The sequence below is a fragment of the Phoca vitulina genome, unplaced genomic scaffold (assembly GCF_004348235.1).
Source record: "Phoca vitulina isolate PV1807 unplaced genomic scaffold, GSC_HSeal_1.0 scaffold13, whole genome shotgun sequence".
Lineage (NCBI taxonomy): Eukaryota > Metazoa > Chordata > Mammalia > Carnivora > Phocidae > Phoca > Phoca vitulina.
Window position 1 is genome coordinate 43,140,188 of NW_022589716.1, and position 15,059 is coordinate 43,155,246.

Below are 15,059 nucleotides of genomic sequence, written 5' to 3' on the forward strand. Positions count from 1 at the left end.
TCTTTTTTTTTTTTTTTTTTTTTTAATATTTTATTTATTTATTTGAGAGAGAGAGAGAGAGAGAGAAAAACAGCATGAGAGGGGATAGGGTCAGAGGGAGAAGCAGGCTCCCCACTGAGCCGGGAGCCCAATGTGGGACTCGATCCCAGGACTCCGGGATCATGACCTGAGCCGAAGGCAGTCGTTTAACCAACTGAGCCACCCAGGCGCCCTCTCTGTCTTCTTGATATGCATGTAAATCTTTATAATGGTTGCATAAGCCTCTTGCCAGTCTCACGACTCAGGAATGTTTTCTCAAGGATCTGGGACCCATTATTTTGAAATGTAAACTTCAAGAGAGATAGCTCCCCTACCTCTTAGGCCTCTGGGAGAGGAAGGGTCTAACTGGTGGGCACCTTGCTCCTATTTGCAAATTACCTCCCATCATAAGGATTTAAGAAAATCCCTCCCCGCCTCGGTCCCCAGTAAAGCCAACTAACTAGCACAGGTGGGTTTCCACAATTTCCATGATAAAGTTAGGATCTTGAAAACATGTATGATGTAATGGGTTGTACCTACTTGGCTACACAAACAAGTGAAATTCCTTTCTGTCTTTGCAATTTCTTAGAAGACTGCCTGTAATGCACATCACATTCTGATTTAATGCTTACTAAAAAAAAAGAAAAGAAAGAGGTGCTTGGCTGGCTCAGTCAGTGGAGCACGTAACTCTTGATCTTGGGGGTGTGAGTTTGAGCCTTACATTAGGTGTAGAGATTACTTAAAAATTAAATCTTAAAAAGAAGCAAAGCAAAGAAAGAAACCTGTTTTCTGTCTCTTCTACCTTTACAGAGAGGTTTTCTGAGTTGGGAGAAGATTTTGTTTCTTTTAATTATATTTCCTTAACATATTCAAACCACAGAAAACCAAAGACAAAGAGAAAATACTGAAAGAAGCTGGGGGGGTGAAGGTGGGGGAAAGAGAAACAAGGGTAAGATTCACTGCAGATTTCTTACCAGAAACCACATAAGCCAGAAGATAGAAGAATGAAGTAGTTCAAATGTTGAAAGAAAGAAATCACCAAAGTAGAATTCTACATTTGACAAAAGTATCCCTCAAAAGTGGAGAAGAGTCCATCAGTGGATGATGACTGGATAAATGAATTGTGGTATATCCATACAATGGGGTATTATTCAGTCATGAAAAGAATGAAGTACTGATTCATGCGACATCACAGATAAATGAACATTATGCTAAGTGAAAGAAGCTAGACACAAATGTCACATATTATATGTATATGAAATGTCCAAAACTGATAAGTCTATAGAGACAGAATGTAGACTAGTGGTTGCCAGGGTCTAGAGAGAAGGAGGAACAAGGAGAAGAAACAGGGAGAAACTGCTTAATGGGTAAGGGATTTTATTCTGGACTGATGGAAATGTTTTGGAACTAGACAAAGGTGGTAGTTGTACAACACTGTGAATGTACTAAATGCCACTCTTCACTTTAAAATGGTTAAATTTTTTTTTAATGATTTCATTTATTTGGGAGAGAGAACGAGAGAAGAGAGCATGAGTAGGGGGGTTAGAGCAGAGAGAGAGGGATAAGCAGACACCTTGCGGAGCAGGGAGCCTGATGTGGGGCTTGATCCTAGGACTCTGGGATCATGACCTGAGCCAAAGGCAGACACTTAACCGACTGAGCCACACAGGTGCCCCTAAAATGGTTAATTTTACGTCCTATGAATTTTGCTGAAAATAATTTAAAAACCACCACAACAAAAAAGTCAATGAGAAATACTTTCTCAGACAACAAAACTAAGAGACGTCATCACCAGCAAACCTGTCCTGTAAGAAATATTAAAAGCTTTTCTTTACTTAGTAAATGATACAGGTTAGAACTTGGATGTACATAAGAATGGAAGAGCATTGTAGGAGTAAGTGAAAGTAAGATAAATCTTATTTTCTTATTCCTAATTGATCTAAAAAATAATTGTTTAAGTTAATAATAGTAACAATATATTGGGTGATTACAGCATGTGGATAAGTGAAATGAATGACAGCAGTGTCACAAGGGATGGGAGGAAGGAATTGGGAACACTGTTATAAGGAACCTATATTACATGTGAAACAGAACAGTATCATTTGAAGGTAGGCTTATAAAATGATTACTTTAAACCTCTAGAGCAACAACTGAAAACACTTGTAAAGACGTATATTTGATACATTAAGAGATAAATGGGATCATACAAGTTGCTCAATCAAAATCAGGTAAGGCAGAAAAAGAAGCCTCTGGCAACAAAGAGAAAACAGTTACACACATGGTTGATATTAATGCATATATATCCATAACCACTTTAAATGTGGATGGTCTACATATACCACTAAAGGACTAAGACTTGTTTGGTTAAAAAAAGAATCCCCAACTATAAATTGTCAACAGGAAACCCCAGACACAGACAGATCAAAAGTAAAGGCATGGAGTAAGACACCATGCTATCATTAATGAAAAGACAGCTGGAGTAACTGAATTGAATTTAAAGACAAAGTAGACTTCAGATCAAGGAAAGTATCAGGCATAAAGAGGGGCATTACATGGTGATAAATGGGTCGATTCCCCAAAATACATAACAATCCTAAACATGTATGCACCTAACAACCGAGCTTCAAAATACATGAGGCAAAAAATGATAAAACTGCCAAGGAGAAAAAGCGAAATCAACTATTATAGTTGTAGATGTCATTGTTTCCCTGTCAGCACGGCAGATTAAGCAGGCAGAAAATCAATAAGGAGATAGTTGACTCTGAGAGCACTATCAATCAACCTGATATAACTGACATTTATAAAATAATAAATCTAACGACAGCAGGATACACATTCTTCTCAAGCTTGCATGGAACATTCAGTAAGACAGATCACATTCTGGGCCATAAAATACCCTTAAGGTAAAATAGGAATCCTAAAGTACATTCTTAGACCACAATGGAATTAAACTAGAAATCAATAATAGAAAAATAGTTTTAAAAATCCCCACATATTTAGAAATTAAACAACACACTTCTGAATAACACATGGGTCAAAGAAGAAGTCTCAAGACAAATTTAAAATATTTTGAACCAAATGGAGTTCACAGCAGAGGTCTGGGCCATAGATATCTATTTGGGAATCACTAGTATAAAATGACAATTAAGGCACGGGCTCAGAGAAAATACAGAAAGGAGAGAGTGAGCCTAGAATGGAGTCCTGAGGGATTTCAACATTTAGCAGTCTGGCAGAGAAGGTGCAGCAAAGAACTACAGCCAATACTATAAAAGTTAGTCCAGAATAATTTCCTATTTTATATATTTCCTATTTTTATAAATTATTTCCTGTAAGCTTTCCAAATATTATTCTTCCTATTAAACAGATACTTAGCTGGTTGACTGATCTTGGATATTTCAGAGCAGTGGTTCTAGAAAAGCCTAATATTTTAATATATGTATTTATACTTGGATCATAAAGTACATTTAATGTAAAAGATAATCATAATAAAATTAGACATAATTTTCAAAAAGCCTATTGGTTGAAAAGTAAAGGGGGATAGAGTTATGGTGAAAGATAGGTAAAAAAGTACTTTCTTATTTATGATTATATAAAATTTAAGTATCAGCTTAAATACTCAAAAACAGTAATTTTTGTTATTACATATTTATGGATGAATAAGTAACAGACATGCAAAACTTATACAGCAGTGATATTTCACCTAGAGAACTAAAAAAGATTAAACAGTATATACATCATAATATATAGTTAAGTGTGAAGGGAAATGGGCACCCTCATACTGGGCTGGTGGGAATATAAATTGGCACAACCTCTTTGGAAGGCAGTCTGTCAGTGACTGTCAAAATTATACATGGACAACTCAGCTAACATCATACGCAAAGGTGAAAAGCTGAAAGCTTTTCCTCCAATATCAGGAATAAAACAAAGATGCCTACTGTTGGTGCTTTTATTCAACAAAGTACTGGAAGTCCTAGCCAGCGCAATTAGCCAAGAAAAATAAGAAAAAGGCATTCAAATTGAAAAGGAAGAGGTAAAACTGTCAATATTTGCAGATGCCATGATATTATGCATAGAAAATCATAAAGACAAGGGGCCCCTGGGTGACTCAGTCAGTTAAGCCTCTGACACTTGATCTCAGGGTTGTGAGTTCAAGCCCAGCATGGAGCCTACAGAAAGAAAAGAGAAAAAAAAGAAAAGAGAAGAGAAAAGAATAAAATACCTAGGAATAAATTTAACCAAGAAGGTAAAAGATGTGCACACTGAAAACTGTAAGACATTAATAAAAGAAACTGAAAACACAAATAGAAAAATATTCTGTGCTCCTAAATTGGAAGAGTTAATACTGTCAAAATGTCTATACTACCCAAAGCAATCTACAGATTCGATGCAATTCCTATCAAAATTCCAATGGCATTTTTCATAGAACAAAGTGATCCTAAAATTTGTATGGAACCACAAAAGACAAATAGCCAAAGCAACCTTGAGAATAAAAGAACAAAGCTGGAAGCATCATGCTCCCTGATTTCAAACTATATTATAAAGCTATAGTAATCAAAACAGTATGGTACTGGCATAAAAACAGACAAGTAGATGAATGGCAAAGAAGAAAGAGCCCAGAAATAAACCCACACATATATGGGTCAATTAATTTATGACAAAGGAGCCAAGAATATACCACGGGGAAAGGACAGCCTCTTCAATAAGTGAATGATACTGGGAAAACTGGACAGCCACGAGCAGAAGAATGAAATGGGACCACTATTTTACACCATATACAAAGATCAACTCAAAATCAAAGGAAGACTTCGGGCGCCTGGGTGCTCAGTTTGTTAAGTGTCTGTCTCTTGATTTCGGCTCAGGTCATGATCTCAGGGTTGTGAGATTGAGCCCCAGCCGGGCTCCCTGCTCACTCAGCACAGAGTCTAAGTGGCATTCTCTCTCTCCCTCTCCCTCTATGCACCCCCCCGCCATTCTCTCAAATAAATAGTCTTTTTTTTTTTTTTTAAAGATTTTATTTATTTATCTGAGAGAGAGAATGGGAGACAGAGAGCATGAGAGGGGGAGGATCAGAGGGAGAAGCAGACTCCCCGCTGAGCAGGGAGCCCGATGTGGGACTTGATCCCGGGACTCCAGGATCATGACCTGAGCCGAAGGCAGTCGCTTAACCAACTGAGCCACCCAGACGCCCCTCAAATAAATAAAGTCTTAAAAAAAAAAAAATCAAGACTTGATTTTAAGACCTGAAACCATAAAACTCCTATAAGAAAACATAAAAAGATGGTAAACTTGACATCAGTTTTGGTACCAAAAGCAAAATTAAACAAGTGAAACTATATGAAACTAAAAAGCTTCTGCACAGCAAAGTTTTCAAAACCATAAACAAAATGGAAAGACAACCTACTGAATGGGAGAAAATACCTGTAAATTATATATCTGTTAAGGGGTTAATAACCAAGTTATATAAAAAACTCAAACACCTCAACAGCAAAAAACAAACTGATTAAAAAATGGGCACAGGATCTGAATAGATATTTTCCAAAAGAAGACAGAAAGTTGGCCAACAAGTACTGAAAAGATGCTCAACATCACTAATCATTGGGGAAATGCAAATCAAAACCACAATGAGATACCACTTCACACCTGTCAGAATGGCTAGTATCAAATAATTATAAAAAAAGCAATAACAGTGTTGGCAAGGATGTGGAGAGAAAGGAGCCCTCATGCACAGTTGGTAGGAATATAAATTGGTGCAGCCACTATGGAAAACAGTGGCTTTAATTTTTTAAAAAATTAAAAATAGAACTATCAAATAATCCAGCAATTCCACTTCTGGGTATTTATCCAAGGAAAACAAAAGCACTAGCTCAAAAAGATATATGCACCTTAATGTTCATTGCAACATTATTTACAACTGCCAACATATGGAAACAACCTAAGTGTCTATAGATGGATGAGTGGATAAAGAAAATGTATGTATGTATGTATGTGTGTGTGTATTTATTTATATAGAGTATTATACAGCCATAAAAAAGAATGCAATTTTGCCATCTGCGACAACACAGACAGACCTTGAGAGCAGTATGCTAACTGAAATAAAGACAAAGACAAATACTATATGATCTCACTTACATGTGGAATCTTAAAAAAAAAAAAATGAGCTCATAGATACAGAGCATAGATTGGTGGCTCCCTGAAGTGGGGAGGTTGGGAGGGGGGTCAAAGTGGGCAAAGGAGGTCAAAAGGTACATATTTCCAGTTATAAAATAAATGTCATGGGGATGCAATATACAGTACGGTGACTACAGTTAATAATACTGTGTGGCATACTGGAGAGTTGCTAAGAGAGTAAATCTTAAAAGTTTTTAGTATGAGAAAAAAAATGTCTAACCACGTATGGTGATGAATGGTAACCAGACTCACTGTGATCATTTCACAATATAAACAAATATCAAACTATTACATTGGGGTGCCTGGGTGGCTCAGTCGGTTGGGCATCTGCCTTCTGCTAGGGTCGTGATCCCAGTGTCCTGGGATCAAGTCCCACTCGGGCTCCCTGCTCAGCAGGGAGTCTGCTTCTCCCTCTCCCTCTGTCCCTCCGCCCCCATGCGCTCTCTCTCTCGTGCACACACTCTCTCAAATAAATAAAATCTTTTTAAAAAATCATGATGTTGTATACCTGAAGCTAATATGATGTGATAGGTCAATTACACCTCAATAAACAAAAAATTACACATGGATACCTCCTTTCTCCCAGCAATCCTAGTTTGAAGAACTGATTCTACAGATGTGCTAAATTAAACAGGTAAAAGGTATTCACTGCAGCATCCATGGGGTATCAAAGTTGCCACTCAAGAGAAAGAAGGAGTTATTTCTACCACATAGGAACCACCTCTAAGAGATGTTAAGACAAAAGAGTAAGGTGTAGCACAGTCTAGAAAAATGTCTACATGCATGAAAAATATGCTGTACATATTTACACATGTGTTTTTAGTCTATATGTACAGCCTGTCTCTGAAAAAACAAGCAAGCAATATGGTAATAGTGGCTACCTCCTGGGAGAGACCTGGGTGACTTGGGGAAGAGGAGGAAGGGAGATGCATCATTTACTCTGTACCCTGTTTGGTGTGGTGTGATTTTTTACAGCAATGAGTACCTGAGGGGGGCCGAGAACTTCAGAGCAAGAAAGGAAACGTCAGATGGCTGAGAACATGGAAAGGACAGAAAAGTACTGACATTCAAGAAGGGATGTGCAGGAATAAAGAGCTAGTAGAAGAGAGAAATAGGGAAGGAGGTGCTTTAAGAGCACAAGTAAAGATCTCAAACTCTTAAAAAATATATAATAGCAGAAGTCCTTCCTAGTAAAATGTGGAACTTCAATATATAAAGTAGATAAAACAAGTATTTTATCATATATTTTATAAGCTCAAATTCAAACATTTCTTTAGGTCAAACACTGAATATAATGATGCTCTCAAAACATAAACTTGAAATGGGGAGTACAGAGGAGTATCTCAGGAAAACCTTAAAATACACAGAAATGGCAAGAGAAGCTTTATACCAAGGTCCGCTCCAAACAATGAACATGGCAGTACACGTGAGCACACCAGTGATCTCCAGCATGTCAAATTTGGTATATGACATGTTCAAGTGTGTTTTTCTTTTAATCTATCTTGATTGCTTTAAAAACTGGATTATATATTTCAAAAAAAAATTTGAACCTAATGTTTATGTCATGTGGGAAGCAATAAAGACAAAATTTGCAAACCACTGGCCTGGAAACACTGCATTATGATGAAAACCTATGAGATTTATTGAGAAGCTACCTGTGATTGGATGGGTTCAATTAAGCCTCATTCTCAGACAAGTGGGTGCTCTTCTATGGCTCTTCTTATCTCCCTATCTCCTTCCACAGCTCCCACCCTAGACCTCTGTATCCCCATAACAATGGCTCTCAACTCCAGCCACAAGGCTACTTCCTCCAGCCTTCCCACTTGGCCCCAAAGCCCTTTGCTGCCATTATGATGACAAGATACTGATAGACACAAGTCTATGTTCTAGATCACTCAGTGCAGGCCTGCAAAACTAGGTATGTTGGTCTTGCGCTGACTGCCACATTATCGTTATTAAAAACAGTAACACAAATCCTGGAATGAGAGAAAACAGCTATAAAGGACTTAACTATGACAACTGATGACATTTTAGAATATGAACTATGGATTAGATAATGGCATGTTTCAATATTAAATTCCCTGATTTTTGATAACTGTATTGTGATAATAAAAGAAAATGTCATTATTCTTAAGAAGAACCATGAGAGATGACGGACTCTGAAAAACAAACTGAGGGTTCTAGAGGGGAGGGGGGTGGGAGGATGGGTTAGCCTGGTGATGGGTATTGAGGAGGGCACGTTCTGCATGGAGCACTGGGTGTTATGCACAAACAATGAATCATGGAACACTATATCTAAAACTAATGATGTAATGTATGGGGATTAACATAACAATAAAAAAAAATAAAAAAAAAAGAAAATGTGATTATTCTTAGAAAATACATACTGAAATACTTAGGGCAAAGAGGTAGTGCTATCTCTATTCTCAAAATGATTCAGAAAAAATATACGTACATTCACTTAGAATGTTAACAGCAAACAACTGGTGAATCTGGGTAGATGTACAGGATTTCCATGTACCATTTTCTGTAAGTTTGAAATTATATAAAAATAAAACTTAAAAAAATTATAACTCTGTCGCTAAACATTGGTATTTGCTTCCTATAAGTTTGCAAGCATTTAATCCTTTCAAAATTCTATTAAATAGGTATTATTATTGTTGTCATTTTATAGCTATAGAGGTTACAGAAACTTTCTCCAGAGTCACATAGCTGAGTGGAGACAAGATTTGATCCTAAGTCTGTTCCATTCAGAGCCAAAGCTCCTAAATGTCACCTAGCCCTATCCTATCACCCTTACTGTATAATCTTTCCCTCCCAACTTTATCACAGAAGCCACCATTTGGGTTCTAAGCATTGTTATTCATGAAAACATCATAGCACTTATTCTCTTCCCAGGCCTTAGGGCTTTGGAGATTATCACTGAAGTCAGGGCTAGAAATGAAAACTCACCGAAGCCATCACCATCAACAAAGAACCAAAAAATCATCCTATAACCTTCATTTTCCTTAAAAACAAAAACAAAACAAACAAAAAAACAAACCAAACCTTGAAATACAGTCAATTCAGCTGCACTCAGGGTATGTCCAATTTTTTTTTGTTTTTGTTTTTTTAAAGATTTTTATTTATTTATTTAACAGAGATAGAGAGAGAGCACAAGTAGGCAGAGCGGCAGACAGAGGGAGAGGGAGAAGCAGGCTCTCTGCCGAGCAGGGAGCCCGATGCGGGGCTCGATCCCAGGACCCTGGGATCATGACCTGAGCTGAAGGCATCCGCTTAACCGACTGAGCCACTCAGGTGCCCAGGGTATGTCCAATTTTATTGACAGTTCACAATGAAAAGATTTCAACTACATTTACTATATATAAAGCTCATGCCAAAGGGTTATCTTCCCCAGAGAGACTAAAAGCTCAACACCAAGCATCTATTCTACAAGACTTCTGTTCAAGGGACCTTACTGCATTGCATTCCAGCCAGGACAACAGTGTCACCATGGGCCAAGCACCATGGCATGGGGATAGCCCACTGTAAGGAATGGGATGCTAGAATGGCCCTTAGGAAAAGAGAGATTCTTCTCATACCAAAATAGGGGGAAAGGTGTACTCTCTTGATATATACATTAGCTACTGACAGTCTCCTGGAGAACTTTCTATGTTCTCATCTGCCCTCAGATGGTTGTGAGCCCATGATGTATAGGCCATGATTAAATGAAGTTAGCTCCTTTCCCAGAGTTGGGAGAGTTATGTAGGCAGAATCCTAACACATACTCCACAAAATTATAAAGGACCCATTTTTAAGTTGTAATGATCAAATAAGAACAAAATAAAAGAGAAAAAATAATTTAGCTATAGAGTTCTTAATTCTGAGGAACAGTAAAACCTTGTTAATGCTGGGCCCATTACTTCTGAATTTCCAAACACTCAGCTACGTGTTTCCTACTGGTGTGAAGTTAAAATGACTTACTTATATGAGCTTCAGTGTTTATGATAAAATATTACACAATACAGACATAATGGGAATATAATCTTTAACTTCTTTCATTAAATAAAATGAACACTTCTATGTTTAGTTTATAATAGGTTAGTCCATGGGCGCCTGGGTGGCTCAGTTGGTTAAGCCACTGCCTTCGGCTCAGGTCATGATCCTGGAGTCCCGGGATCGAGTCCCACATCAGGCTCCCTGCTCAGCGGGGGGTCTGCTTCTCCCTCTGACCCTCCCCCTTCTCATGCTCTCTCTCTCTCATTCTCTCTCAAATAAATAAATAAAATCTTAAAAAAAAAAAAGTAGGTTAGTCCAAAAAATCACTTTTAAGAGTAGGTAAACATTATAGAAATTATCTAGTTACGATATCATCCTGTTCACTTATACCAAGCGTGGAATAAACTGTAAATGAAGCAATCCTTTTACTTATTCACTCAAATTACCTGTCCACCCTGGTATTCTCTCAAACTCGTGTTATGTAACTAATATTTTTTCTGCCATTCATCTTTTTTCATGTTTTTTTTGTTGTTGTTGTTTAGCCTTTTGATTCAGCTTGTTGAGGTAACTTTGAATCTTTAATCTGTGTGTCATCAACATATTATCCCTTCCTCCCAAGTTGTTGACAGTGACTTCAATACACACATCTTCTCAGAGCCCTGGGGAAGACTAAACCTATAATAAGTGAATACCAATTAGTTAATAACAATAATACTAGCAATAATTATTGCATATAATTAGTACATACTGAACCATTAGTATGTACCAATCACTGTTCTATGCACTTTACAAGCAATATCCCATTGATTCCTCAAAATAACCTTATGAGGTTTATATACATTTTCTAAATGAAAGAAACTGAGGCACTGAAAAGTTAATTTTTAAGGTCGAAATAGCTAAAAAGTGGGGCACTGAATCTGACTTCAAGTAAGGGCCCATACACTTAACTACGAGGACATACTGCCTCTCAATTTGGAAGCATTTAAGTAATTAAATGGTACACTGATCCCAATAGTTTCAAACAATAGTTTAAACTTTTGCATAAAAAGTAAGCTAGTTCAATCAATGTAAACTTTTTCTTTTTTCTTTTTTAAAGAATAAATGAGGTTGTCTTGTACTTGATGCCCAAGAAGTACAACTCCTTAGTGAAATCCTGAGGTAGGTTTGCTCTGCAAAGGATTCAGAAGACAGGACTACCTTTGGGCAGGTGGCTGGAACCAAGTGGGATTGGTGCAGGTACCTGAATTCGCTGAGGTGAAGCTACCGCAGAGTCGGTGGAGATTATCTGGATGCGCGGGGAGGGGCTGGTCATCCCTGGAGATTCCGGCCGAGAGGTCTGTGTCCGTGGTACCTGTGGGGGAGAAGTGGGCTGGATCACAATGGAGCTCAGAAAAATGCCCAGTGGTAGCTGGGGACCATGCCTCTTGCTTTCACTGTGGCTTTGAGTAATAAACTTGAGTAGTTCTGGTGTTTGCACCCAGAATGACAAAGGAACTAATGAGATAATGCCACAGGATGGCTGTAAGAAAATACAATCTTAAAAGAGCTATTTCTAATGCTGAAAATGCAAAAACAAATAACCCCCCCATAAAACAAAAAAATTCCCACAAAAAACACAGAGGAATTTCAAATCTGCTCTATACAACTTTAAATAAATAGCTACTAGAGTAACTTTTTAGAAATGACCTTTGAATGTTTTCACTGTCTCCAAAACCAGCTGTAAAACACTCCTTTAAGATGATAGTTTCCAGAAGAAAGGCTCTCATAACACCATAAAGGATGGCAAAAAGAACCAGCACTACACTGAAAAACTACTTGTGAAAGAGTCCTGGTAATCCCCCAGTCCCACTGGGATGGGGCTGGGAAAAGCCCATCAATTATACAAAGGTCTGGAATTTAGTCAATACCCACCAAAGGCAAGGTTCAAGGTCCTGAGTGGTCATCTGGGCACCTGAAGTAGGCAGTTATTACTTTTCCTTGAATAAAAGTATATCATGAGGCACCTGGGTGGCTCCACTGGTTAAGCGACTGACTCTTGATTTCGGCTCAGGTCATGATCTCAGGGTCATGAGATCAATCCCCACGTCAGCTCCACACTGGGCATTGAGCCTGCTTAAGATTCTCTCTTAAGGGGCGCGTGGGTGGCTCAGTCGGTTAAGTGCCTTCGGTTCAGGTCATGATCCCAAGGTCCTGGGATCAAACTCCATGCAGGGCTACCTGCTCAGCGGGGAGCCTGCTTCTCCCTCTCCCTGCTCATGCTATCTCTGTCACTATCTCTGTCTCTTTCTCTCTCTCAAATAAATAAATAAAATCTTAAAAAAAAAAAAAGATTCTCTCTTAAGAGATTCACCCTCTCCCTCTGCCCCTCCCCCTGTTCACATGTGCTCGCTCTCGTAAAAAAAAAAAAAAAAGAAAAAAGTATATCATGAACCATGCTTTATAAGCTCTTCCAAAAAACAGGTGGGGGAACACTTCTCAATTCATTCTGTGTAACCAAAACTAGGCAAAGACATCACAAGAAAACTACAGAAGACCAATATTCCTTACGAATATAGGTGCAACAATCCTCAATAAAACATTAGCCAACTGAATCCAGAGGCATGTAAAAAATTATACACCATGAGGGCACCTGGGAGGCTCAGTTGGTTAAGCAGCTGCCTTCGGCTCAGGTCATGAACTCGGAGTCCTGGGATGGAGGCCTGCATTGGCCTCCCTGCTCACCAGGGAGTCTCTTTCTCCCTCTCCTTCTGCCCCTCTCCCTCCTCTCATGCGCGCATGCTCTCTAATAAATAAAATCTTAAAAAAAAATTATACACCATGATCACGTGGGATTTACCACAGAAATACAAGGCTGGCTCACCATATGTATGTAATGTAATCTGCTGTATTAATAGAGGATAAAAGCCTTAACATCTCAATTGACATAGAAAAACCATTTGACAAAATCCAACACCATTTCACAAAAAAAACCATTCAACTAACTAGAAACAAAGTTCTCAATCTGGGGCACCTGGGTGGCTCAGTTGGTTAAGCATCTGCCTTTGGCTCAGCTCATGATCTTAGGTCCTGGGATCCAGTCCAATGTTGGGCTCCCTGCTCAGTGGGGAGCCTGCTTCTCCCTCTCCCTCTGCCCCTCCCCCCGCTCATGCACACACACTCTCTCTCTCAAGTAAATAAATAAAATAAAGAGTTCTCAATTGGATAAAGAGTATCTATAAAATACAGCTAACACAATACTTAATGGTAAAAGACTGATAGTTTTCTTTAAAAAATTTATTTATTTATTTGAGAGAGAGAGCATGTGCAAGAGTGGGGTGGGGTGAAGGGGGGTTGGGAGGAGGGGCGGAGGGAGAGAGAGAATCTTAAGCAGGCTCCATACCCAGCACAGAACTCTCACGGGGCTTGATCTCATGACCCCGAGATCATGACATGAGCCAAAACCAAGAGTTAGTTGCTTAACTGATTTGAGTCACCCAGGCACCCCAAGACTGCAAGGTTTCTAATTAAGGTCAGAAACCAAAGATTCCCCCCTCCCTCCCAAAAAAGTCTGTTAGAAAAAATAAATTCAGCAAAGCAGCAGGATACTAAGTCAACACAGAAAAATCAGTAGCATTTCTATACAAAATGAACAATCTGGAAAGGAAATTACAAAAAAAAAAATTCCATTGTGATAGCATCAAAAAGAATCAATTACTTAGCAATTAAGTTAACCAAAGAGGTAAAAAAGACCTGTATAATAAAATCTATAAAACATTGCTAAAAGAAATTAAAGATATAAGTAAATGGAAACATATTCTGTGTTCATGGACTGAAAGACTTAATATTGCTAAGATGTCAATACTACAAAGTGATCTACAGATTTAATGCAACCCCTGTCAAAATCCCAGTGTTTTTTGCAGAAACAGAAAATCCATCCCAAAATTCGTATGGAATCTCAAGGGACCCTAAACAGATAGCCAAAACTACCTTGAAAAAGAACAAAGCTGGAGAACTCACACTTCCTGATTTTGCTACAAAGTGAAAATAATCAAAACAGTGTGATACTGGTATAAAGACAGACATAAAGACCAAAGGAACAGACTAGAGATCCCAGAAATAAAACCTGGCATATAATGGTTAAATGATTTTTGATAGAGGTGTCAAGATCATTTGGTGGGGGAAAGGACAGTCTTTTCAACAACTGGTGCTGGAAAAACTGGCTATCCACATGCAAAAGAATGAAGTTGTACCTTTATCTAACACCATATACAAAAATTAACTCAAAATGGATCAAAAATCTAAATTTAAGACCTAAAACTACAATATCCAGAATATACAAAGAACTCCTAAAATCCAACAACATAAAAAACCTAACCCAAATAAAAAATGAATAAAGGACTTGAATAGACATTTCTCCACAGAAGATACAAAACAGCCAATAAGCACACGAAAAGCCATTCAACATCACTACTAATCATTAGGGAAATAAAAACCAAAACGACATCAAAATGCCATCTCATGCATACTAGGATGGCTACTATCCAAAAAACCAGAAAATAACAAATGTTGATGAGGATGTGAAGAAACTGGAACTCTCATGCACTGCTGGCAGGAATATAGAATGGTACAGCCTCTTTGGAAAACAGTCTCACCAATCTTCAAAAGTTAAACACAGAGTTGTCATATGAACCAACAGTTTCACTCCTAGGTATATACTCAAGAGAAAAGCAAACACATGTCCACACAAAAATTTGTATAGTAATGTTCAGCATTATTCATAACAGCTCAAAAGTAGAAACCACCCAAATGACTATCAACTGATGAATGGATTAAAAAAAAAAAGTGGTATATCCATGCTATGGAATATTATTTAGTAATAAAAAGGAATGAAGTACTGATACATGCTACAACATGGA

At 38.1% G+C, this 15,059-nt stretch overlaps 1 protein-coding gene across 3 annotated transcripts in view; it reads right to left on the reverse strand.

Annotated features, from left to right (window-relative positions):
- NR2C2 (nuclear receptor subfamily 2 group C member 2) overlaps positions 1-15,059 on the reverse strand; it is a 100,507-nt gene that overhangs the window by 38,200 nt on the left and 47,248 nt on the right. For all 3 annotated transcript variants that reach the window (XM_032411991.1, XM_032411990.1, XM_032411989.1), the window contains one exon: positions 11,405-11,515. In XM_032411991.1, the coding sequence (XP_032267882.1) occupies positions 11,405-11,476 (72 nt within the window). In that variant the 5' untranslated portion in view covers positions 11,477-11,515. The remainder of the gene's footprint in view (positions 1-11,404; positions 11,516-15,059) is intronic.